General features: G+C 43.6%; 1 protein-coding gene across 4 annotated transcripts in view; it reads left to right on the plus strand.

The window, feature by feature from the left end:
- Positions 1–6,931, plus strand: part of PRMT8 (protein arginine methyltransferase 8) — a 113,481-nt gene extending 106,550 nt beyond the window's left edge. For all 4 annotated transcript variants that reach the window (XM_039538292.1, XM_039538301.1, XM_039538311.1 and 1 more), the window contains 2 exons: positions 2,873–2,994; positions 5,194–6,931. In XM_039538292.1, the coding sequence (XP_039394226.1) occupies positions 2,873–2,994; positions 5,194–5,277 (206 nt within the window). In that variant the 3' untranslated portion in view covers positions 5,278–6,931. The remainder of the gene's footprint in view (positions 1–2,872; positions 2,995–5,193) is intronic.
- Positions 6,932–25,094: the final 18,163 nt, after the last annotated feature.

Consider the following 25,094-nt stretch of genomic DNA (forward strand, 5'->3'; position numbering starts at 1 on the left):
TAGTTGTCCTAGTAAGGAATGTGTTCATGGAAATCATCAAGTAGTGTGGTACAAGGATATCAGAGTTATGAATGCAAACTTGGGAAATCAAAACATCTAGGCTAAAATTTTCAAAAGTATCCAAGTGATTTAGGAGCCTGAGTCTCATTTTCAAAACTGACTTAGGGCTTGGCTACACTCGAAACTCCAAAGCGCTGCCACAGGAGCGCTCCCGCGACAGCGCTTTGAAGTGCGAGTGTGGTTGCGGCACCAGCGCTGGGAGAGAGCTCTCCCAGCGCTGCACGTATGCCACCTCCCCGAGGGGATTAGCTTACAGCCCTGGGAGCCGGGTTCCCAGCGCTGAAGCACTGTTTACACGGGCGCTTCACAGCGCTGTAACTTGCTGCGCTCAGGGGGGTGTTTTTTCACACCCCTGAGTGAGAAAGTTGCAGCGCTGTAAAGCGCCAGCGTAGCCAAGGCTTTAGGAGTCTAAATGTTTTTGAAATTCAGTGAGACTCAGGCTCCGAAGGTCCAGATTTGTGAAATCAATGGGAGTTAGATGCCTAAATACATTTGAGGGTCTTGGCTTACGCAGTTTTGAAAATTTTACCATTAGGGAGAATAAAATGCAATAGGAGGAAATATTCAAATCCATCAGTATGGAAGAAGCCTAGAGAAGCCTAAAGGAAGGTCTGCTCCAAATCTCAAGGAAGTTAATAAGATCTGTTGAATTTAATGGATTTTGGATCAGGGCCTAGAGGTGCGGCAGACTCCCTGAACTAGAAGAATGCAAGAAATAAAAAGGAGCCAATGAAGGTTCACAAGGGGCTTCTCAAAAGATCTGAAAATAAAATTTCAAAACCATACAGGAAATGCAAAAGGGGAACGGAAGACAAACACATTCTGTTGAAGTTTTCAGGGGGAAGATATGGACAATGGAATGAGTAAGGGCCAGGTCCATCAATCCCTCAAAGCCAGTGGAGTTCAAATGCAGCAGGTTTGCAAGGTCAGGCCTCTAGTGCTAACCAAAGGAGCAAATGGGGAATAAGAAGTGTAGAAAGATGATCCATCAGTAAATTGATGGGTAGAAAGAAGATCCATCAATACATTAGAAGGATGTGTGTGTGAAATTAAATCAAAATGGTTGAGATATTGAATCATCTTAAAGGATACCCTGTAACAGATGAGCTTTGGATCACATATCTGCATGTAGTCATTCAGTGTAAACTCCTCTGAGAACAGGAGAGAGGGTTACCCCAGACAGGATTACTCCCCTCATAGCTCTCTTTTGCTTTGAAAAATTGAACTTTTTGCTCAGAAAATTAGAACAAAGCTAAATATTAAAGTGGGACGCGTGAGAGCAAAATCCGGCTTTATAACCTGCTGTCTTCATGATGATTTCTAACCTATTTAGTCCACTCCCAAATGTAATGAACAGTACTGAGACTTTTGAAAAAAATATCAGGCTGTAAACTAATTATAGCCTAGAAGAAGCTCAGGCCTTGAGACTGATAGAGAACTGCAGACAAATTCAGGGCATACTTTCACATTTAAAAGATCAGCTAAATATCTGAACTCCTAAGAAGTGGAAACCCCAGATTCAGTTAATTCAAATACTTTTGCAGGGTTGATCCTTCACTTCTTTTGCAGGTAAGAAATTATAGGGAATTATCCTCAAGGACAATTATTTGTTTATTGTTATTGTTAGTTTACCCATTTCTGGTAGCACACACTCTATGCTGTTTGCTGAACTAACAGAAAGGAAGACACAGTCCCTGCTCCAAAGAACTCTCAATCTAAAACAGAGAAAACAAAAGAACAGCTAGCCAAAGGATAAAGGGCTAGATCCTCAGATGGTGTAAATCAACATTGACTTCAGTGCAGCCATCTCAGTTTATGCCCGCTGAGGATTGGCCCAAAAGGGTTAAGGTAGTGACTGTCTCTCTCTTGCTAATACAGTGTTTTTGGGAGATGTATAAGACACTGAGAGCCATTGATTTCAGTGATGTTACGCCAGCAGAGAATTTGGTTCATAATCTGTCCACTTTACCCCTCAACCTGCCATTATTAGTTGGGTAGATTCTTATAGACATCATAGTTTTTAGGAACATGGAGAATTTAGAGACTATTGAAGATTGGTTGAAAATGGTTTGCCCATCATGGGAAAATATTCAAGATTTGACCATTTTTCCCCCAGCCAAAACTGGGACAAAGTAAAAAAGCTCAAAAATGTTCACAAAGCAACAACCCAAATTTGTTTTGTTTTGTTTCAATCTATTTAAATATTTTGTTGCAAAATTCAAAAGCTTTGGTCAACCATTTTTCATATTTTTTTTTAAACATAATTAACTTAAATTTCAAAATTAAAAGTATTTTCAAACCAGGAAACCAAAATTTTTCATTTAGAAGATGTCAAAATGGGACATGTTGACAATTTCAGACTCTCCCTCCCTTGCCTCTTGTTGAGGTGGACTAATTAAGCCAACAGGAGAGCGTTGTCCTATCGGCATAGCGCGTTTTCACCAGATGCACTGCAGCTGCACCAATGTAGCGCAGTAGTCAAGATACGCCCTTAGCCTCTGCATGCCTTAGTTAATCCACCTTGAAAATTGTATAATGATACTTATCTTTCTTGTAAGTGCTCTGAGAGCTTTAAGTAAAAGGCACTATAAGTGAGATCCAATTTACTTCTGATTAACACCAATGTAAATCTGGAGTAAGTCCATTGAAGTCAATGAAATTACACTATGGTAAGTAGGAGCCATACAAGTGTTATATTATCTGAGTTGAAATCTGCCATAAGAGATTTTTTTCCAATATTTTCAAAGTCTAATGTATTCATAGAACAGACACAAATGCCTAATTCATATAAATGCCAACATCTGTTTTGTAGCCCCTGATGCTCCATATACCCACTGGAAGCAAACTGTCTTCTACTTAGAGGACTACCTAACTGTGAGAAGAGGTGAAGAAATCTATGGAAGTATATCAATGAAACCAAATGCAAAAAATGTGGTAGGTTGGCTTTATTGGTTCTAACTTGTGGCTGTAATGCTAGATGTACCATACACAAGAGTAAATAGAGTGAGCCTGTTAAAGGATCTGAACTCATGATCAGTCACAGGAAGTCAATGAGCTCAAACTAGCTACAGGAATAAAGGGAAACAAGAATACACTAGAAGCAAGAGGAAGACCAAGGACAGGGTAGGCCCAATGCTCAGTGAGGAGGGAGAAACAGTAACAGGAATTGGCAGAGATGCTTAATGACTTCTTTGTTTTGGTCTTACCTATCTCATAGAGCTGGAAGAGACCCTAAAAGGTTATTGAGTCCAGCCCCCTGCCTTCACTAGCAGGACCAAGTATAGATTTTCCCCTGGATCCCTAAGTGACCCCCTCAAGGGTTGAACTCACAATCTTGGCTTTAGCAGGCCAATGCTCAATGGTCTGAGGTAAACAGGATGAAGTTTAACAAAGACAAATGCAAAGTGCTCCACTTAGGAAGGAACAATCAGTTTCACACATACAGAATGGGAAGAGACTGTCTAGGAAGTAGTATGGCAGAAAGGGATCAAGGTTTATAGTGGACCACAAGCTAAATATGAGTCAACAGTGTGATGCTGTTGCAAAAAAAGCAAACATGATTCTGAGATGCATTAACAGGTGTGTTGTGAGCAAAACATGAGAAGTCATTCTTCTGCTCTACTCTGCGCTGGTTAGGCTTCAACTGAAGTATTGTGTCCAGTTCTGGGCACCGCATTTCAAGAAAGATGTGGAGAAATTGGAGAGGGTCCAGAGAAGACCAACAAGAATGATTAAAGGTCATGAGAACATGACCTATGAAGGAAGGCTGAAAGAACTGGGTTTGTTTAGTTTGGAAAAGAGAAGACAGAGGGGACATAACAGTTTTCAGGTATCTAAAAGAGTGTCATAAGGAGGAGGGAGAAAACGTGTTCACCTTAGCCTCTAAGGATAGAACAATAATCAATCGGCTTAGACTGCAGCAAGGGAGGTTTAGGTTGGACATTAGGAAAAATCTCCTAACTGTCAGGGTGGTTAAACACTGGAATAAATTGCCTAGGGAGGTTGTGGAATCTCCATCTCTGGAAATATTTAAGAGTAGGTTAGATAAATGTCTATCTGGGATGGTCTAGACAGTATTTGGTCCTACCATGAGAGCAGAGGACTGGACTCAATGACCTTGCGAGGTCCCTTCCTGTCCTTGAATCTATGAAGTCTGTTCACAACCTCACTGAAACTGGATGCAAATAACTATGTTTATACAATGCTAATGTTGCACTGTTAAAATTGCAAAAAAATCAGGATGGGGGAAAAAAAGAAAGGTTCCAAATGCAGTGTTAAGTCAGTTGTACAGTGTATCTTGTATGTTTTATGGCTCTCACTTTGTGACATAAGCGGGAAAGCCATGTTTCTGCTGCCGTTGAAATCAGTGATAAAATTCCCATTGCTTTCAGTGGTGGATGATCAGGCATAATTACTTCAGTTACGCATTTTGGGCCATATTTTCAAAAGAACTGACATATGGCAGCTCCCAGTTGGGCACCTAGGTAAGGGGTTACACATTTTCATATGCACTCAGCTCGTGTATAAGTTCCGATTGTCTCAATGGCAGCTACAGGCTGCTGAGTACTTTTTGTAATTCTCCCATCTCAGCTGGGTGCTAAACTGGGAGCTGAGCTTTGTTTGAAAATCTGGCCCCAGATGTGGATGCTGAACTCTGAAAATGTGACCCTTATAGCCTAATCCAAAAAAGAGTGAAGGGACTGGAAAGACTCCCATTGACTTCAGTGGGTGTTGGGCTACTACATGATAGGGCAGGCCAAAAACTTTCCATCAAAACTATTTTTGATGGAAAATTGGAATTTTATTTGGAAGTGGATTAAGCTAAATTGGGGGGGAAACACTCCTATTCCAGAATAAGTGTCTCCACATAGTTATTTCAGAACAGCTATTTTGGTCAATTCCCAACAAGCCTATAAAGAAACCTCTGAGAAGAATGTACAAAGCTTCCACTGCTGTAAATTACCCAATGAATGCTGTTGGGCCATTTATTCTCATACTTCATTAGTAAAAAGAACACTGTGTGCATGTCTTTCTGAGTCTGCACTCTTTCTTAGGCTGAGTAAAAATAATCAAATTCGCACACAAAACTACGTATAGTCTTACTTACATGTTACGTCTAAATCTTCATTACAGCGTGACCTGGATTTCACAGTAGACTTGGATTTTAAAGGACAGCTGTGCGAAACATCTATATCTAATGACTACAAAATGCGCTAGCAAAAGAACCTCTTGAGAGACAGAGAGAAGCATTGCATCAAATCTAGATCCACTGCACTTCAAGCTAGAAACAATTGTTTGCAGGTCTATTACATTAGACCCTAGAAAGTGTACTCTGGTGGAAAGTTGGTAACCTGATCCTTCCTGTTGGTGCCACATGGAGATGGGATCCTGCTATGAATGTACAGTATACAGAACCATAACTTTTGTCAATTATATAGGCAAAATAAGCAAACAGTCTTCAATACTCTGGTTAATTTTAGGATGGCAGAAGATGCATAATCAAATTGTACTATTTACTGTGAATTTCTGGTTCTTCCAAGCTTTGCATGCTACAGGCAATTAGGACGATTACTTTAAAATAGAAGACCACTGAGACACATCGTCATGATAGCATTACTGAGATCATAGTCAGTATAAATATATTATAAATCTAAAACTATGTTGTACATCAGAAGGATTCTATTGCTTCATAATAGGAATTTGTTTTGTGATTAGTTTTTTCTTCCCATTAAGCAACAATAGAAAGTTAGCTGTACTGGCTCTGATGTTAATCTAGCTAGGCAGATGCTCCAGCTGTCATTCACTGCCCTCCACTGTAGCTTTGGGGAATATTACATATTGATAGTGTGAGCTAGAAGGTAACAGAAAATCAGCAGCTATCTTTTAGAGTATCAGTTAGAAAACATACATCTCTAACTTTCAGTATTGATTTCTGTCCCATTCACAGATTGACATCTGTCAGTTATTTAGAAAACAAATTTAACTTTTCATCATTTGGGAACATTTTGTGATGAATTGTTATAGCTGGATTTTGCATGAGACCCTCTTAAATTTGGCATACAGTATTTGAATGTGATGAGTGCAAAACCTTTAAAATGGTAGATTAGTCATGCTTTGTTGGCCACGTCACATCTCAGTTTACCTCTCAGCAACCATCTTACTAAAAAATCATTTTAGTTCTGAATAAACAGGGGGTTGGTGTTTACTTTTTTGGTGGTGTTGGACAGGACACTTTAAAGTGCAGATATTAGTCTCAAAAGTGCAGTGATTCCCTTTGCTGAAATGGGATAATGTTTATTTTTAAAAAATCTGTGGCTTCTGTATTATGAAGATGTCTGTAGCTTTTTTTCCCCTTCCACTTATTATTTTACTTTAAATATATTCAGCTTATAGTTAAAATATTAACTGTTTATATTCCTTGAGATGTATGTATCTTTTTTATTATATATAAATATTGGGCATTTACTCACATGTAATTTATTAAATTGTTGCATCATCGTCTTCATCTGTATGTCTTCCAGCCACCAAAGGTATTAGGCACAAAAAAAGATGTTCTTGTCATGTACTGGATAAAATTGACTAGCTTTCTGTCTGAGAATTTCTTTATCAGCTGCAAATGAAACAGGCTAGAAGTTGTGAAAAGCCAACAGTGCTGAAAGTGTAAATTTGTCCGTAAGCTTTTCTTAGGTTCCTGTTTTGTCAGTGTAACGACTGTCTGCTTTTAACCTTTTAGACATGTTTCTATTGTTTTTCACTTCATCTGAGAGATGTACAGTACTTCCATTTTCTTATGGTCTAAAGATTATGGTCTTGGGATCATGGTACATGGTATCTATGTAGAATGAAATTAAACTGTAATTTGGCAGTAAAACAAATTGTTCGCTCTGCAGTTAATTATGATTCCTTTAAAGCTATTTTTACTGTTTTCTTTGAGCCAGATGCCCATGTCTTTACTCACCCTGAATTGTATTGTAACAGGGTGGCCTGCTCCTTTTAGGTCCAAGAGGTTTGGGAAGCAGCCTGCCTGATTCTGGTGAGGAGTCCAAATCATCTGACTCATCTGGGCAGCATCAGGTGGTTAGGTTTGATGAATCCTAGCTAGGAGATATAGATGTGGGTTTCAGCCCCACGAGGGAGCGTGGGACCAGGACAGAGCTGGAAGAACATTTCCTGTAACTGCCGCAGAGGACTGTGAGGGCCTGAGAGGCCCTGTGAACGCCTGTAGCCTGGGTGGAGGCTTTGACTACTAAACTTCCAGAGATTAGGGGGTTGGCAACAGGACTGTCACTTTATGTTTTCACTCCACATTTCCTTTTTTTGTGTTGGACAATAAACAGAGCCCTGAGGCCAGGGCTATGAACTGATGTGGGTATGGCCAATTATTTTCCCCAGGTTGGTTATCGAGTCTACCAGCATATGGAACCTTACTCCTCAGAGAGTCCTATCTGTTTAAGTGGGACTATTGATGGAGTCAGGTACTTCTGAAGGTGAGGAAAGAGATCAGAATCTGTCCCTGTTTCCACAATGTATATTGGGATACACCTACTGTTTCACAAGTAACCACTGTGCTGACTACAATTGACCAGGAAAATATTTGCTCAATTGTTTTACTTTGTGCATATGACAGCCCCTTGGCCCAGATCCTCAAAGGAGTTTAGAGGCCTAACTCCCTTTGATTTCAATGGGAGTTAGGCACCTAAATACCTTTGAGGACTTGGGGCTTTGTGTATAGTCATTTGCGCTTGCTGTTTGTGGTGGGTTTTCAGACAGCAACAGAAGAAAGCAAAACCTTTTTTTTTTAAAATAGGAAAACCACAAAAATTGACAGGAGAATTCACAAGCAGATATTGGACCTGAAACTATTTTATTATTCATTTTTTGAAATTGACTAGGATTCACATTGTTGGTGTTGCTAACAACATTTTAATCCACTGATAAAAAATTTCTGCGTTCATGGAATATGTGACACTGTCATTTGGCAGAACATATTGGAACAGAAATAGCTGGGAAGACTTAATCATAGCCACGCTATTAACCAGTGCTCAAAATGGAATTTAAAAAGTGATGTATGCTCCCCTTTCAGCACACCTTCTTCAGCTAGAGCAGTGAAATGTGTGTCGCTATTCAAGCATTGCTATGATAGGAGGGCTTGCTACTGCTCCCGCTTAAGTTGCCGGCAAAATTCTCATTCACTCCAACATCTCAAGATTAGGCCTTTCAATGATTTTCTTATCAAGTAATGGCAAATGTCTAGAGGGTGATAGTCAGGATCCCACTAAACTGATCTGGGCTACCGGTGTGCTCTTTTCCCCAAAAAGGCATATTAAGAGTACCATGCATTTATAGCCCAATTCTTCAGAATGCTGAGAACCTCCCAGGAAGTGCTGAGCATTCTCAACTCAAAGAATAAAAAGAAAGTTGAGGGCACCTAGCACTTTGCAAGTAGTGCTCATCGCTTTGGAAGACTGGGTCTTGCCTATGGCATCTTCCATCAGAGGGTCTTATTGTGCTCTACAAACACCAATTAATTTACCCGTCCTATGAGGTCAGTATTAGTTATTCCAATTATATTCAGAATTTCTAATATAAACAGAAGAATATGACTAACACATTGGAGGGAGGACGGCCAGAAGAGGATGGAGATATGGAAGAATGTGACCACAAGGACAAAGCAGAGGAAGAGACCAGCAAGTAGTGGTAAAATTGAATTGAGTAACAGATTTATTGTACTGGGGAATGAGAAAGAGAAACAGGCAGAGGATGGGTTGGCAAGGAAGAAAAGAAGAAGCCAGTCCCCTGCAAGAGAGAGGAAGAAATGGAGACAGCCAGGGACTAGAGCCTAAGGAAAAATGAGGATGGGACTGTGAGAAAGAACATAAAACAGATTTATAGCAACGTCAGGAAGAGACAGGTCTGGGTGATCGGGGACTCCATATTCAAATGAATCAATAGGTCTGTCGCCAGACCAGGTCCAGAGAACAGCAGAGTCTGCTGTCCGCCAGGAGCAAGGACACAAGATGTGGATGTGAGGCCAAAGAGGATCCTGATGGGGATGGGCAAAAATCCCGATTGTGCTGTATGGTGGGATGAATGACAGCCCTGCTGGATTCCCATTGGAATGGATCCAGAATGACTACGCTCAGGTGAGATGCTTAAAGAAGTGGAAGCTCACATGATTTTCCGCAGAATACGCCCAGTGCCTAGAGAAGCTGGGCAAAGGCATAATAAGATAATGGAAATGAATAGTTGGTTCAAGGATTGGTGTTATGAGGAAGGTTTGGGGATGAACGATCACTGGGAGACATTTAAGGAAAGAAGACTCTTCTTGACTGATCTACTCTACTTGACAGAGCTGTAAACAGGGGAGTTTCAGTGGGAGTTCTGTTGGAGGAGCCGGTTTTTGTATTTTGTGCATTGTATTTTGCAGTTTGTATGTGTGGAGGCTAGTAGGGGCAGTGTGCTGGGAGAGAAGCTGAGCCCTGCTTAGGGGGCGGGGCTTATCTGCTTAGGGGTCCTATAAAGGTAGCCAGCCAGCCAGCGACATAGACAGCTGCGCGGCACAGCAGCCGGCAAATAGAGGAGTTTCAGAGGGAGTTCACAGGGGGAGTTTGCGGGGGGGTCTTAGAGACCTAGGCAGGGAACTGACAGCCTAGTGAAGGGAGTGGGTGGCAGTCTGCCAGTGTTCTGGTGCCTGTTGGGGGTTTGTTTTGGTTTGTGTTTCTTTGGGTACGTCTACACTACAGGATTATTCCGATTTTACAGAAACCGGTTTTGTAAAACAGATTGTATAAAGTCGAGTGCATGCAGCCACACAACGCACATTAATTCGGCGGTGTGCGTCCATGGTCCGAGGCTAGCATCGATTTCCGGAGCGTTGCACTGTGGGTAGCTATCCCATAGTTCCTGCAGTCTCCCCCACCCCTTGGAATTCTGGGTTGAGGTACCAGTGCCTGATGGGGCAAAAATCATTGTCGCGGGCGGTTCTGGGTACAGCCTCACCCCTCTGTCTGTGAAAGCAGCAGACAACCGTTTCGCGCCTTTTTTCCTGGGTGAACTGTGCAGACGCCATAGCACAGTGAGCATGGCCCCTGCTCAGCTCAATACCGCAATCGTGGACGTTTTAAACACCTCGCGCATTCTCGTGCAGTCTATGCTGAACCAGGACCTGCAAAGCCAGGCGAGGAGGAGGCGGCTACGGCAGCGCGGCGATGAGAGTGATGAGGACATGGACACAGAATTCTCTCAAACCACGGGCTCCTGCGCTTTGGAGATCCTGATGGTAATGGGGCAGGTTCTAGCCATTGAACACTGATTTTGGGCCCGGGAAACAAGCACAGACTGGTGGGACCGCATAGTTTTGCAGGTGTGGGACGATTCGCAGTGGCTGCGAAACTTTCACATGCATAAGGGCACTTTCATGGAACTTTGTGACTTGCTTTCCCCTGCCCTGAAACGCCATAATACCAAGATGAGAGCAGCCCTCACAGTGGAGAAGCGAGTGGCAATAGCCCTCTGGAAGCTTGCAACGCCAGACAGCTACCGGTCAGTCGGGAATCAATTTGGAGTTGGAAAATCTACTGTGGGGGCTGCTGTGATGCAAAAAGCCAAAGCACTCATTAAGCTGCTGCTACGAAAGGTTGTGACTCTGGGAAACGTGCAGGCCATAGTGGATGGCTTTGCTGCAATGGGATTCCCTAACTGTGGTGGGGCGGTAGATGGAACCCATCTCCCTATCTTGGCACTGGAGCACCAGGACACCCAGTACATAAACTGCAAGGGGTACTTTTCGATGGTGCTGCAAGCACTGGTGGATCACAAGGGACGTTTCACCAACATCCACGTGGGATGGCCGGGGAGGGTTCATGACGCTTGCGTCTTCAGGAACACTACTCTGTTTAAACGGCTGCAGCAAGGGAATTACTTCCCAGACCAGAAAATAACAGTTGGGGATGTTGAAATGCCTGTAGTTGTCCTGGGGGACCCAGCCTACCCCTTGATGCCATGGCTCATGAAGCCATACACAGGCAGCCTGGACAGTGGTCAGGAGCTGTTCAACTACAGGCTGAGCAAGTGCAGAATGGTGGTAGAATGTGCATTTGACTGTTTAAAGGCGCGCTGGCGCACATTACTGACTCACTCAGACCTCAGCCAAACCAATGTCCCCTTTGTTATTGCTGCTTGCTGTGTTCTCCACAATCTCTGTGAGAGTAAGGGGGAGACCTTTATGGCGGGGTGGGAGGCTGAGGCAAATCACCTGGCCGCTGATTACGCGCAGCCAGACACCAGGGAGATTAGAAGAGCACACCAGGAAGCGGTGCGCATCAGAGAAGCTTTGAAAACGAGCTTCATCACTGGCCAGGGTAGGGTGTGACTGCTGTGTTTATTTCCCCTTGATGAACCCCCACCCTCCTTGATTGACTCATTCCCTGTAAGCAACCCACCCTCCCCCTTCGATTACAGCTTGCTTAAGGAAATAAAGTCAGTGTCATTTAAAAATCGTGTATTCTTTATTAATTCATTATAAAAAGAGGGAGAGAACTGAGAAGGTAGCCCAGGTGTGGTTTGGGAGGAGGATAGGAGGGAAGGAAAAGGCCACTAAAAAAATTTCACAGTAATGACAGCCTTTTGGTTGGGCTGTCCACGGGGGTGGAGTGGGCGGGCGCACGGAGCCTCCCCCACGCATTCTTACACGTCTGGGTGAGGAGGATGTGGAACATGGTGAGGGGTGAGGGTGGTTATACAGGGGCTGCAGCAGCACTCTGTGATCCTGCTGCCATTCCTGAAGCTCAACCAGATACCGGAGCATGTCAGTTTGATCACGCAGCAGCCCCAGAGTTGCATCCAGCCACTGCTGATCTTCTTGCCGCCACGTCTGATCTCGGGCGTCCCTCCTGTCCTCACATTCACTGGCATCTTTCCTGTAATTTGATACCACCTCCTTCCACTCATTCAGATGAGCTCTTTCCTTGCGGGTTACTTCCATGATATCCGAGAACATTTCATCTCGCGTCTTTTTCCTTCGCCTTATCTGAGCTAGCCTTTGGGATGGAGTAGGGAGGCTTGAAAAATTTGCAGCTGCATGAGGGAGGGAAAAAAGGGAGAGAAGTATTTTAAAAGATACATTTTACAGAACAATGGTTATACTCTTTCACAGTGAACAACACTATTCACCTTACATAGCACATGTGATTTCACTACAAGGTCGCACTTTGCATCTCCCCCCACCCCCCACCGCATGGCTGGTATCATGCAAGCTCACTGCTAATCACCCCCCATTCCCCCCCGCATCGCATGGCTGGTAGCTGGGAAAATCCCTGCTAGCCAAACGCGAAAAAGCTCATAGCTATTTCACTCCTCCCCTCCCCCCGCTTGGCTACGTGCAAGGAAGGATTTTTTTTAATCAGCAGGCCACGAGCCCAGTAGGAAAATGGGCATCTCTGTCCCCTTAATTAAATTCCTGATTTTCAACCAGGTTACCCTGAACGATATCACTCTGCTGAGGATAATACAGCAAGATAAAGAACGGATGTTTCTGGAATGCCAGCAATCACCGGGATCATACGCAGCTATGCTTTGTCATGCAATGATACCCGATTACTTGCTACATGCATGGCGTGGTAAAGTGTCCTACCATGGTGGACGGAACAAGGCTGCCATGCCCAGAAACCTTATGCAAAGGCTTTTGGAGTACCTCCAGGAGCGCTTCATGGAGATGTCCCTGGAGGATTTCTGCTCAATCCCCAGACATGTTAACAAACTTTTCTAAGTAACTTTACTGGCCGCGAATGCATCCCAAGTCCTCAGGGCAAATCAATCATTAAAAAACGCTTGCTTTTAAACCATGTTTTATATTTACTAAGGTACACTCACCAGAGGTCCCTTCCATGGCTTCACTGTCTGGGATAGTGGCTTGGGAGGGCTGGGAGGGTAATTCCGTCTGGGTCAGAAAAAGCTCCTGGCTGTTGGGGCTAACGGAGTGCTGTGTGCTCTCTGCAAGCTCGTCCTCCTCTTCTTCATCGTCATCTTCCCCATCCGCAGAATCCTCAGCCATGGCTGAGATTACAACCCCCACCTCAGAATCCACAGACAGGGGTGGGGTAGTTGTGGCGCAGCCCCCTAAAATTGCATGCAGCTCAGCGTAGAAGAGGCATGTTTTTGGCCCTGCACCAGACCTTCCGTTTGCTTCTTTGGTTTTCTGGTAGGCTTGTCTGAGCTCCTTAACTTTCACTCTGCACTGCACTGAGTCCCTGCTGTGGCCTTTTTCCATCATAGCCTTGGAAATTTTTTCAAATACTTTATTTCGTCTTTTGGAATGCAGTTCTGTTAGCACTGAATCCTCTCCCCATACAGCGATCAGATCCAGTACCTCCCGTGCAGTCCATGCTGGAGCTCTTTTTCGATTCTCAGGAAACTGCATTGTTACCTGTGCTGATGAGCTCTGCGTGGTCACCTGTGCTGATGAGCTCTCCACGCTGGGCAAGCAGGAAATGAAATTCAAAAAGTTCACGGGGCTTTTCCTGTCTACCTGGCCAGTGCATCCGAGTTCAGATTGTTGTCCAGAGCGGTCACAATGGTGCACTGTGGGATACCACCCAGAGGCCAATACCATCGATTTGTGGCCACACTAACCCTAATCCGATATGGTAATACTGATTTCAGCGCTACTCCTCTCGTCGGGGAGGAGTACAGAAACCGGTTTAAAGAGCCCTTTATATCAATATAAAGGGCCTCGTAGTGTGGACGGGTGCGGCATTAAATCGGTTTAATGCTGCTAAAATCGGTTTAAACGTGTAGGCCTTTAACTTCCCAGGCCTTGGACTAACAGGTTTTAGGTGGGAAGGCTATGACCGATACAGAGGCAGCAGTGAAAGACACAATGAGCATGACTGGATGTGGAAGCTGCGGCATGTACATGAACCTGGAGGGGGTACCTGAAAAGAGTTTCGTCTGCATGAAGTGCCGCCTGATAAAGCTGATGGAAGAAAAGATCCGAGGACTGGAGATGCAGGTGGAAACTCTGGTTGAGTTTAGAAGTGGGTTTGAGCAGATGATGGAGCAGAGACATGAGGAGGCTTGTCATAGGTCTCACCCCCACTTAGAGCTGTTGGGTTCCAAAATGGGGACCTGCCTTGGTTTCCCTCTAAACTAAAATCCTAGTTTAGATCTGGTAAAGCTGCCACCGCCCAATCAGGTATGTGGATTGGGACACAGTCCTTCCCCAAAATCCTTGGGGATCCCAAGAACCCCAAATCCATGGAGTTCTTACACCCAGGAGAAATAAACCATTCCCCCCTGCTTCCTCCCCCCTCCCTTTTCCTAGGAGAGATACCGGGATCCAACTACAGAGGGATACCTCCCTCCTCTCCTTTCCCTGAGAATCCACCCAAGGAAAGACCAACCAAGTCCTTAATAGAAAATAATTTATTAAAGAATAAAAAAGAAAGTCACTGTCTCTGTAACCAAGATGGAACAATATACAGGTCTAAACTTATCAATCTCTGGAGAGAATTCCCCCTCCTTTCTTTCTCAGTAAAAGCAATAACAGTACAGAATTAAAGAAATTCTATAGCAAAACACAGAATTGCAAATACAGAAATAAAAGTATAAGAATACTAGTTCCTTGCTAATACTCACTAGCTTGAATAGAAGAATTTATTGCAGAAACCTGGGAGGACTTGATTAAGATGTCTGTACTCCCTTAATTACCAAGAGAGACTCTCTAAAAAACACAAAGAACAGGAAAAAAAAAACTTCCCTCCACAGGGATTTGAAATTATCTTGTCCCTAATTGGTTCTTTGGTCAGGTGTCCGCAGGTACTGCTTGTTAACCCTTTACAGGTAAAAGAGACCTTAACCCTTAACTATCTGTTTATGACAAGGCTGAAGGGATAATCCCAGACTTGCAAATGGAAGCAGGAACAAAGAATTCTGAGGGGAGACTGCTGGGAAAAGTGGACGGTGGAAGCATGTGACTAAGGGAACCGGGCAGAGGAAAAGACGTGCCAGTGAAGGAGAAAGAGCTCAAGAACAGGTTTGCAGAGTTGAAAAATGAAGAAGAGGCACAGCAGGTGGTCACTGAAGGTGAGAGGGCAAGGAAGAAGAGAAGAGCAGTTAGCCCTACAGGAAGAGGGGAAGAATCAATGGAGACAACACCAAATATGAGCCCCAGGAGGATACAGGAAGGGTTGCGGAGGATTGCAAGGGCGAATAGGAATCGAGAGGACTTGCAGCCAGTGGGTGCAGGGGATAGACTGGAGAATCACACTGTTACCAGGAAAAGGCAGGTCTACGTGATTGGGGACTCCTTACTGAGAAGAATAGACAGGCCTGTAACTAGAGCTGATCCGGAGAACAGAAGGATGTGCTGTCTGCCAGGTGCTAAGATATGGGATGTGGACCTGAGGCTGAAAAGGATCCTAACGGGAGCGGGAAAGAATCCGTTGATTGTCCTTCATGTGGAAACGAATGATACTGCTAGATTCTCGCTGGAACGTATCAAGGGAGACTATGCCAGGCTGGGGAAGACACTTAAGGAAATCGAGGCGAGGGTGATCTTCAGTGGGATTCTGCCTGTTCCTAGAGAAGGGCAACAAAGGTGTGACAAGATTATGGTGATCAGATGGCTCAGGCAGTGGTGCTATAAGGAGGGCTTTGGGATGTATGGCCACTGGGAAGCATTCATGGACAGAAGACTGTTCTCTCGGGATGGACTTCACCTGAGTAAGGAGGGAAATAGACTTCTAGGATGGAGGCTCGCCCAACTGATTAAGAGAGCTTTAAACTAGGAGATTGGGGGAGATGGTTGGGAGATGTCCAGGTAATCTCCACACTGGAATTTAACACAGAGAGAAGAAAACAAAGTAAGAGAGGATACAGCCATGGGCAGAAGAATGGACATAAGGGGGAAGGGTAGTGTAGATACCAGTCTAATAGGTGATATTGGTGGTAGAATGTCTGTGCCTAACCGGATAAAGAATGTCAGTGAAGCCAAAACGGCAAAAATTAAGATGTCTGTACACTAATGCGAGGAGCCTAGGTAACAAAATGGAGGAACTATTGCTACTGGTGCAGGAAGTGAAACCAGATATTATAGGGATTACAGAAACATGGTGGAATAGTAGTCATGACTGGAGTACAGGTATTGAAGGCTATGTGCTGTTTAGGAAAGACAGAAATAAAGGCAAAGGTGGTGGAATAGCATTGTATATCAATGATGAGGTTAACTGTAAAGAAATAAGAAGTGATGGAATGGATAAGACAGAGTCTGTCTGGGCAAAAATCACATTGGGAAAGAAAGCTACTAGAGCCTCCCCTGAGATAGTGCTTGAGGTGTGCTACAGACCGCCGGGATCTGATTTGGATATGGATAGAGACCTCTTTAATGTTTTTAATGAAGTAAACACTAGTGGGAATTGTGTGATCATGGGAGACTAACTTCCCAGATATAGACTGGAGGACAAGTGCTAGTAATAATAATAGGGCTCAGATTTTTCTGGATGTGATAGTTGAAGAACCAACAAGGGGGGATGCCATTTTAGATTTGGTTTTGGTGAGTAGTGAGGACCTCATAGAAGAAATGGTTGTAGGGGACAACCTTGGTTCAAGTGATCATGAGCTAATTCAGTTCAAACTAGATGGAAGGATAAACAAAAATAGATCTGGGACTAGGGTTTTTTATTTCAAAAGGGCTAACTTTAAAGAATTAAGGAAATTAGTTAGGGAAGTGGATTGGACTGAAGGACTTGTGGATCTAAAGGCAGAGGAGGCCTGGAATTACTTCTAGTCAAAGTTGCAGAAACTATCAGAAGCCTGCATCCCAAGAAAGGGGGAAAAATCATAGGCAGGAGTTGTAGACCAAGCTGGATGAGCAAGCATCTCAGAGAGGTGATTAAGAAAAAGCAGAAAGCCTACAAGGAGTGGAAGACGGGCGGGATTAGCAAGGAAAGCTACCTTATTGAGGTCAGAACATGTAGGGATGAAGTGAGAAAGGCTAAAAGCCATGTAGAGTTGGACCTTGCAAAGGGAATTAAAACCAATAGTAAAAGGTTCTATAGCCATATAAATAAGAAGAAAAACAAACAAGTGGGACCGCTAAACACTGAGGATGGAATAGAGGTTAAAGATAATCTAGGCATGGCCCAATATCTAAATAAATATGTTGCCTCGGTCTTTAATAAGGCTAATGAGGAGCTTAGGGATAATGGAAGGATGACAAATGGGAATGAGGCTATGAAGGTAGATATTACCACATCTGAGGTAGAAGCCAAACTCGAACAGCTTAATGGGACAAAATCAGAGGGCCCAGATAATCTTCATCCAAGAATATTAAAGGAACTGGCACATGAAATTGCAAGCCCATTTGCAAGAATTTTTAATGAATTGGTAAACTCAGGGGTTGTACTGGACACCTGGAGAATTGCTAACATAGTTCCTATTTTTAAGAAAGGGGAAAAAAAGTGATCTGAGTAACTATAGGCCTGTTAGTTTGACATCTGTAGTATGTAAGGTCTTGGAAAAAATTTTGAAGGAGAAAGTAGTTAAGGACATTGAGGTCAATGGTAATTGGGACAAAATACAACATGGTTTCACAAAAGGTAGATCATGCCAAACCAACCTGATCTCCTTCTTTGTGAAGGTAACAGATTTTTTAGACAAAGGAAATGCAGTGGATCTAATTTACCTTGATTTCAGTAAGGCATTTGACACGGTTCCACATGGGGAGTTAGTTAAATTGGAAAAGATGGGTATCAATATGAAAATTGAAAGGTGGATAAGGAACTGGTTAAAGGGGAGACTACAATGGGTTGTATTGAAAGGTGAACTGTCAGGCTGGAAGGAGGTTACTAGTGGAGATCCTCAGGGATCAGTTTTGGGACCAATCTTATTTAACCTTTTTATTACTGACCTTGGCACAAAAAGCGGGAATGTGCTAATAAAGTTTGCGGATGACACAAAGCTGGGAGGTATTGCTAACAAAGAGAAGGACCGGGATATCATACAGGAAGATCTGGATGACCTTGTAAACTGGAGTAATAGTAATAGGATGAAATTTAATAGTGAAAAGTGCAAGGTTATTATTAGAGATTAGGGATTAATAACAAGAATTTTAGTTATAAATTGGGGACACATCGTTGGAAGTAACGGAGGAGGAGAAGGACCTTGGAGTATTGGTTGATCACAGGATGACTATGAGCCGCCAATGTGATATGGCCATTAAAAAAGCTAATGCGGTTTTAGGATGCATCAGGCGAGGTATTTCCAGCAAAGATAAGGAGGTGTTGGTACCGTTATATAAGGCACTGGTGAGACCTCATCTGGAATACTGTGTGCAGTTCTGGTCTCCCATGTTTAAGAAGGATGAATTTAAACTGGAACAGGTTCAGAGACGGGCTACTAGGATGATCCGAGGAATGAAAAACCTTTCTTATGAAAGGAGACTCAAAGAGCTTGGCTTGTTTAGCCTAACCAAAAGACGGTTGAGGGGGGATATGATTGCTCTTTATAAATATATCAGAGGGATTAATATTAGGGAGGGAGAGGAATTATTTAAGCTCAGTACCAATGTGGACACAAGAACAAATGGATATAAACTGGACACTAGGAAGTTTAGACTTGAAATTAGACGAAGGTTTCTAACCATTAGAGGAGTGAAGTTCTGGAACAGCCTTCCAAGGGGAGTTGTGGGGGCAAAAGACATATCTGGCTTCAAGCCTAAGCTTGATAAGTTTATGGAGGGTATGGTATGATGGGATAGCCTAATTTTGGCAATTAATCTTTGATTATCAGCAGGTAGGTATGCCCAGTGGTCTGTGATGGGATATTAGATGGGTTGGGATCTGAGTTACTACAGAGAATTATTTCCTGGGTGCTGGCTGGTGAGTCTTGCCCACCTGCTCAGGGTTTAACTGATCACCATATTTGGGGTCGGGAAGGAATTTTCCTCCTGGGCAGATTGGCAGAGGCCCTGGAGGTTTTTCGCCTTCCTCTGCAGCATGGGGCATGGGTCACTTGCTGGAGGATCCTCTGCAGCTTGAGGTCTTCAAACCACAATTTGGTGACTTCAATAACTCAGACATAGGTTAAGGGTTTGTTATAGAAGTGGATGAGTGAGATTCTGTGGCCTGCATTGTGCAGGAGGTCAGACTAGATGATCATAATGGTCCCTTCTGACCTTAAAGTCTGTGAGTCTATGGGTTATTAACCTTCTGGGATAAAGGTTGGCACAACTGATAAGAAGGTCTTTAAACTAGCAGATGAGGGGAGTAGTTTGTGAGAGACTTGTGAAATCTCCACACCTGGCTTCAATACACAGGTTCAGGAAAATCAGCTAAAGGAAGATACAGTAAGGGATAATGGAATACCACAAGGTAGAAAACTGGTTGAGGTCTGAGGGAAGCAACTGAAATTCTTGTACATGAATGCAAGGAATCTGGGTAATAAAATGGAGGAATTGGAACTACTGGAAGTCAAACCAGATATTATAAGGATTATAGAAAAGTGGTGGAATAGCACTCATGACTAGAATACAGGTATTGAGGGGCATGTGCCCTTTAAGTGAAATAGAAATAAAAGTAAAGGTGATGGTGCAGTGTTGTACATCAATGAAGCAATAAACTGTAAAGAAATAAGAAGTGATAGTATGCACAAAATAGAATCTGTTTGGGTCAAAATCACTTTGGGGAAGGATTAGAAAAGAAGTTCTGTTGGGATCGTATTAGGGGTCTGCTATAGATGTCCAGGTTGGACTTGAATGTACTAGAGATCTCCTTAATATTATTAGAGAGAGAAATACTTTTGGGAATTGTGTTATAATGGGAGACTAACTTCCCGGACATAAATTGGAGCATAAAAACTACTGATAATGGTAGGGCCCACTTATTTCTGGATGTGATAGATGGCAGTTTTCTTTGTCAAATCGTTGAACCAACAAGAGGTGATACAGTTTTAGTCAGTGGTGAAGACATCATAGAAGAGATGGTCAGAGGAAATAACTTTGGATCGAGTGATCATGAGTTGATTCAGTTTAAATTAAATGGAAGGATAACCAAAACCAGGTGATCAACTATGTTTTTTTATTTCAAAATGGCAGACTTTGGGAAATTAAGGGAATTAGTTAAAGTTGTCAGATGGACTGACAAGCTCATGACAATGTGGAGGAGGTTTGGAGTTTCTTCAAATCAGCTATGCAAAATCTGTCTGACATTTGCATAGAAAGAAAGAGAAAAAAACTTGTAGGAAAAGGCTCCAGACCAGCTGGATGAATGACCACATCAAAAAAGGTAATTAGGAGCAAGGAGAGAGCCTATAGGAAACAGAAAAAGCAAAGAAAGCTACATCATGGCAGTTAGAAAATGTAGGGAAATAAATAGAGGGTTTTTCAGTTATATTAATAAAAAGAGCATAAAAAAGGATGAGGTTGGACCACTATTCAGGGTGGATGGGAAGCATTGTAAGAAGGTTAAGGTACTGGCTAAAGGGGAGAAGGCAATGGGTTGTGCTGAAACATTGATTATCGGACTGGACAGAGGTTACTAGCAGAGTTCTGCAAGGATCGGTCTTGGGACCAATTTTATTCAACGTTTTGATTAATGACCTTGCCACAAAAAGTAGGAGTGTGCTAATGAAATTTGCTGATGATACAAAGATGGGAGGCATCATCAGTACAGAGGAGGATCAGAATATTATACAGGAACATATGGATGACCTTGATGATTAGATAACAGAAATGGGACAAAATTCAATAGTGCAAAGTGTCAGGTCATGCACTTAGTCCTAATAATGAGAATTTATGCTACAAGCTGGGGGCTTATCCATTGGAAGTGACAGAGGAGGAGAGAGACCTGGGTGAGTGGATGACTATGAACCACCAATGTGATGCGGCTGTGAAAAAGGCAAATGCAATCCTAAGATTTTTTTTAAGCAAGGCATTTCCAGTAGAGATAGAGGAGTATTAATGCGATTGTACAAGGCCCTGTAAAACCTCACCTGGAGTACTTTGTACAGTTCTGGTCACCCATGTTCAAGAAAGATTAATTCAAACTAGAACAGGTGCAGAGAAGAGCTATGACGAGGATTAGAGGAATTGAGGGGCTATCCTATGAGTGCAGACTGGAAGAGCTTGTCTTAGTTAGTATTGCAAAAAGATGGCGGAAAGGGAATATGATTGCTCTCTATAAATACAGTAGGAGGTAAATACCAGGGAGGGTGAAGAGCTATTTAAACTAAAGGACAATCTTGGCACAAGAACAAATGGATAGAAACTGGCCATGAACAAATTCAGGCTGGAAATTAGAAAATGGTTTCTTTCCATCACAGGGATGAAGTTCTGGAACAACCTTCCATTAGGAGCTGTGCTGGCAAACAACTTAAGAGACAGTTGGACAAATTTATGAGTGCAATTGTATGATGGGATTGCTTATGATGGTGTGGGGCAGGGCTCAGCAGCCTGGGCCTGGAGATGGGACACTAGGCAGTGTAGCGGGGTGGTCTCCCACTCCTGCTCTAAGTGGGTTAAAGCAGCCCTGGAGAGGGCTGTGGCGGAGAAATGCCAGGCTGATTGGGGGAAGCAGCCACAGGTGGGTCCATGCCCCAATCAGGCCACAGCTGGCCCTATAAGAGGGCTGAGGGCCAGAGACAGAAAGACACTCTCTCTAATTTCAGAGAGAGAAGGACCTGGCTGCTTGGGAGCTGAGCAGGGTACCTAGGGTGGAGCAGTGCTGGGGAAGGACAGAGGGAGCTGGGGAGCTCCAGCCTAGCAAAGCCCCAGGCTGCAGGCTGAGTTAAGGGCCCAAAAAAGCATACTAGGGCTGCAGAGGGGCAACCCAGGAATAGGCAGAGGCAGCTAGTCCAACCTCTCTTGCTGATGATTGGTTTACAGGCTGCCATCTGCCTCAGTGAGTGGGGGCTAAATGGAGACTGGCAGTAGCCACTAAGGCAAGGTGGGGATAGGGGGTTGGGGGTTCCCCTGGGAGGGGAGACCCAAAGTGAGGGGGTACTGAAGAGGGCAGAACCCCTGGGCAAAGGGCACCAGGGTCTGAGAAGGACACAGGGCCAGCGGCAGGCGAGACACCGGCCCGCAGAGGTTGCTCCAGGCTGGAAAGAGCTAATTCTCTGGATGACCAGCAGGGGCAGGGCCAGTGAGTTGTGGTCCTGCCACAGGCAGGTTGAGCCAGGGGCTCTAAGGTGGCACCAAACAAACATTCTCTCTCTCAGGGGCTGGGCTGGCTGGGTCTTGCTCACATGCTCAGGATCTAACCGAACCCCCTACATGGGGTTGGGAAGGAATTTTCCCCCAGATCAGATTGCCAGTGACCCTGGAGTTTTTTTTACTTCCTCTGCAGCGTGTGGGTGCAGGTCACTTGCCAGGATTATCAGGGTATATCTCACTTAATCATTTCCCTGCCATTGCAGGGGCCTCAGGAGTCCCTCCTACTCTCTAGTCTCCTGTGGGTCTCATTTACTTGAGCCACATTTTAGTTGTTGGGTTTAGTGTGTGGGTCCTGGGTGGTGGTGTTGGCCTGTGATATTGAAGAGGTCATACTAGATGATCTGGAGGCCTCTTCTGGCCTTAAACACTATGACTGTGACATACTAGCAGGTACTTAAATAAAAACCCTACCACCCTGAACATTCCACTGCACATGCAATTCTCTTCCTGGGGAGAGGACGAGAGAAAGAACAATCCACATGTGAAATACGTTACTCATGCCACTTAATGCACTCCTGGAATGTGCTCAGAAACCAGACAACGAAGGTGATGACAGAACCCACACAGAATAGAAACAGAAACTGAGACACAAAGGGATCAGGGGCCTGGTCTTGCAAGATGCAAGACCAAGATGGCAAACACCATGAACTCCTGTTGGTGTCAGAACTAAGCCCCAAGTAATGAGTACAAGGATGTTTATGATGGAGCAGAGAGTAGGATCCAGGCATATCGCCTCCCAAAACTGTGCATTAAGCACTAACCACAAAGCCACCAATGTTTTCAACAGCCAAGATTAAATTCCTTGATAGAGCAAGAGCATTTGTACTCTCTTTTGTCTCATACATAGAAAAATAAGGGTCAAGAATTAGGAGGAGAGGAAAAAGAAAGAAAATAGAGCAGAGTATTTGAACAAAAGTTCATCCCATCTGGCTAACACTGATGAAATAAGAGTGGAGTGAGAGCAGCTCAACTCATTCTGAAATCGAGGTCAGGTCTAATACCTCCATGATCATTACAATTTAATTTACATATTAATTACAACACAATTTCTTCATATGTAGCCTACATGCAGGAGTGCGATTCTTTGTCATGCCCTTAAGAGGCACAGCACAAAACTTGCAGCCCACGGTGGGAGGAAGGTGTCATAGTGGCTTTAAACCATCATTGCACCATCCCAATCCTGGGCAGTTTTGAGGATTGGAGAGTCCCCTGTTGTAATTTAGACAGCACTGGAGATCTGTCTACATTATGGCAGCCATTGTGGGTTTCTTTCTAGAGCCTTTTTATAACACTCTGGCCTTTTAAGATGGTGCAAAGGGGCTCCAGTGAGGATTGGGATCATACCCAAGGATTTCAATGAGCTCTCAGTATAGGGGAAGTTTTAACAGCCTGAATTATGTAATTGTTTTGTTATATTGTAATTATGGCTGTGACTGAATCCCTGTGATAGACCACACCGATAATGCCAATCTCAGGGCAGACTGCAAGAAATAGGGCAGGCAATCCCCAGAGCTGGTAGTTTACTCTAATTAGATTCACCAAGCCAGTAACTAAAAAGAGGCTCTGCAGCACCACGCTGATTAACCAGAAGCCAAACACAGTCCCCTTTAAGCATTCCAGCCCTTGGCTCCCATCCAAGTTATTAAAAACCCATTTCACCGTTTGTGGAGGTTCTTTCTAATCCAAAAGGATCAGACGCATATTCCTGGGTCAGTTTGAATCTCAGATCTTACCAAAATATCATACTGTCAGCCAATCTTTAGAAACTAAGCAAAGATTAATAAAAGAAAATAGAGTTATAAATGGTTAATAGATTACATCCATACAAATAATTGCAAAGTCCTTATATCAGATTTGTAGCAGTGATGGACTGGACTGTTGGCTTGTGAAGTCTCTCTAGTAACTTCCAAAAGACTGGCAGGTCCTCAGTCCAAGATGCTCCTTTTAGTTGTAAATCCACAGTCCAGAGAATCAGAGCAGGAAAGAGACAACATGGAAATGTTTTAGGTGTCCTTTATATCTTCTGCCATGTGCGCAGAAATTTATTGTCCTAAACAAAGCCCACAGCCCCGGTGAATGGAAAGTTACTGGCCAAAGATGGAGTCCAGGGTCACATGAGCATATCACATGTCCTTATGTGGTTTGCTGAATCACTGTCTGAGGCATCCACAGGAAGACCTACTGGGTGGGATGAGTTTCTTCAATGGCCCATTGTGAGAGTGGAGTGTCCTTGATAGGCCATCCACACATAGCTGGGGGACATGGATCAGTGTTCATGTCGCCCTCCCTGTCAGTACCCGGCCCAGCGTAGGGAAACTAATGATCCAACCAGCGGACCAAATTCAATAATGAATTCTGGTCACATGCCACCAGGGGCATGTTGCACATATGCTAAGAAGAACATATAGCTGCCTTACCTTAATGTAAATTATCTTGGGGGGGAGGGGTGTTACCCAGGAATACCAGACAGGTTTAAGATACAAGTATGTAGTCAATTCTCATAGCTTCAGATACAAAGATGATATATGCATAGAAACAGGATAAGCATGCTTAGCAAATCGTAAATTTACCATTGACAACTTACATGACATACTTTGTACAAGATTTGTTGCAATTGTATAGCAGTGGTAACAACAATCATACAAATGGTCATCTTTAATCATACAGCTTCACAATGGTAGTTATGTAAAGATTGCTCCGTACAAAAGAGATCTTACACAGAGTACCATATTTCTCATTTCAAAATTAATTTGAACTCTAGATTTACTTGTAAATGCTCAAAATATTAATTCTTCACTCAGAGAGTGTTAAGATTGGTGAGGACATT

Source organism: Mauremys reevesii, linkage group 1 (genome assembly GCF_016161935.1).
Source record: "Mauremys reevesii isolate NIE-2019 linkage group 1, ASM1616193v1, whole genome shotgun sequence".
Classification (NCBI taxonomy): Eukaryota; Metazoa; Chordata; order Testudines; family Geoemydidae; genus Mauremys; species Mauremys reevesii.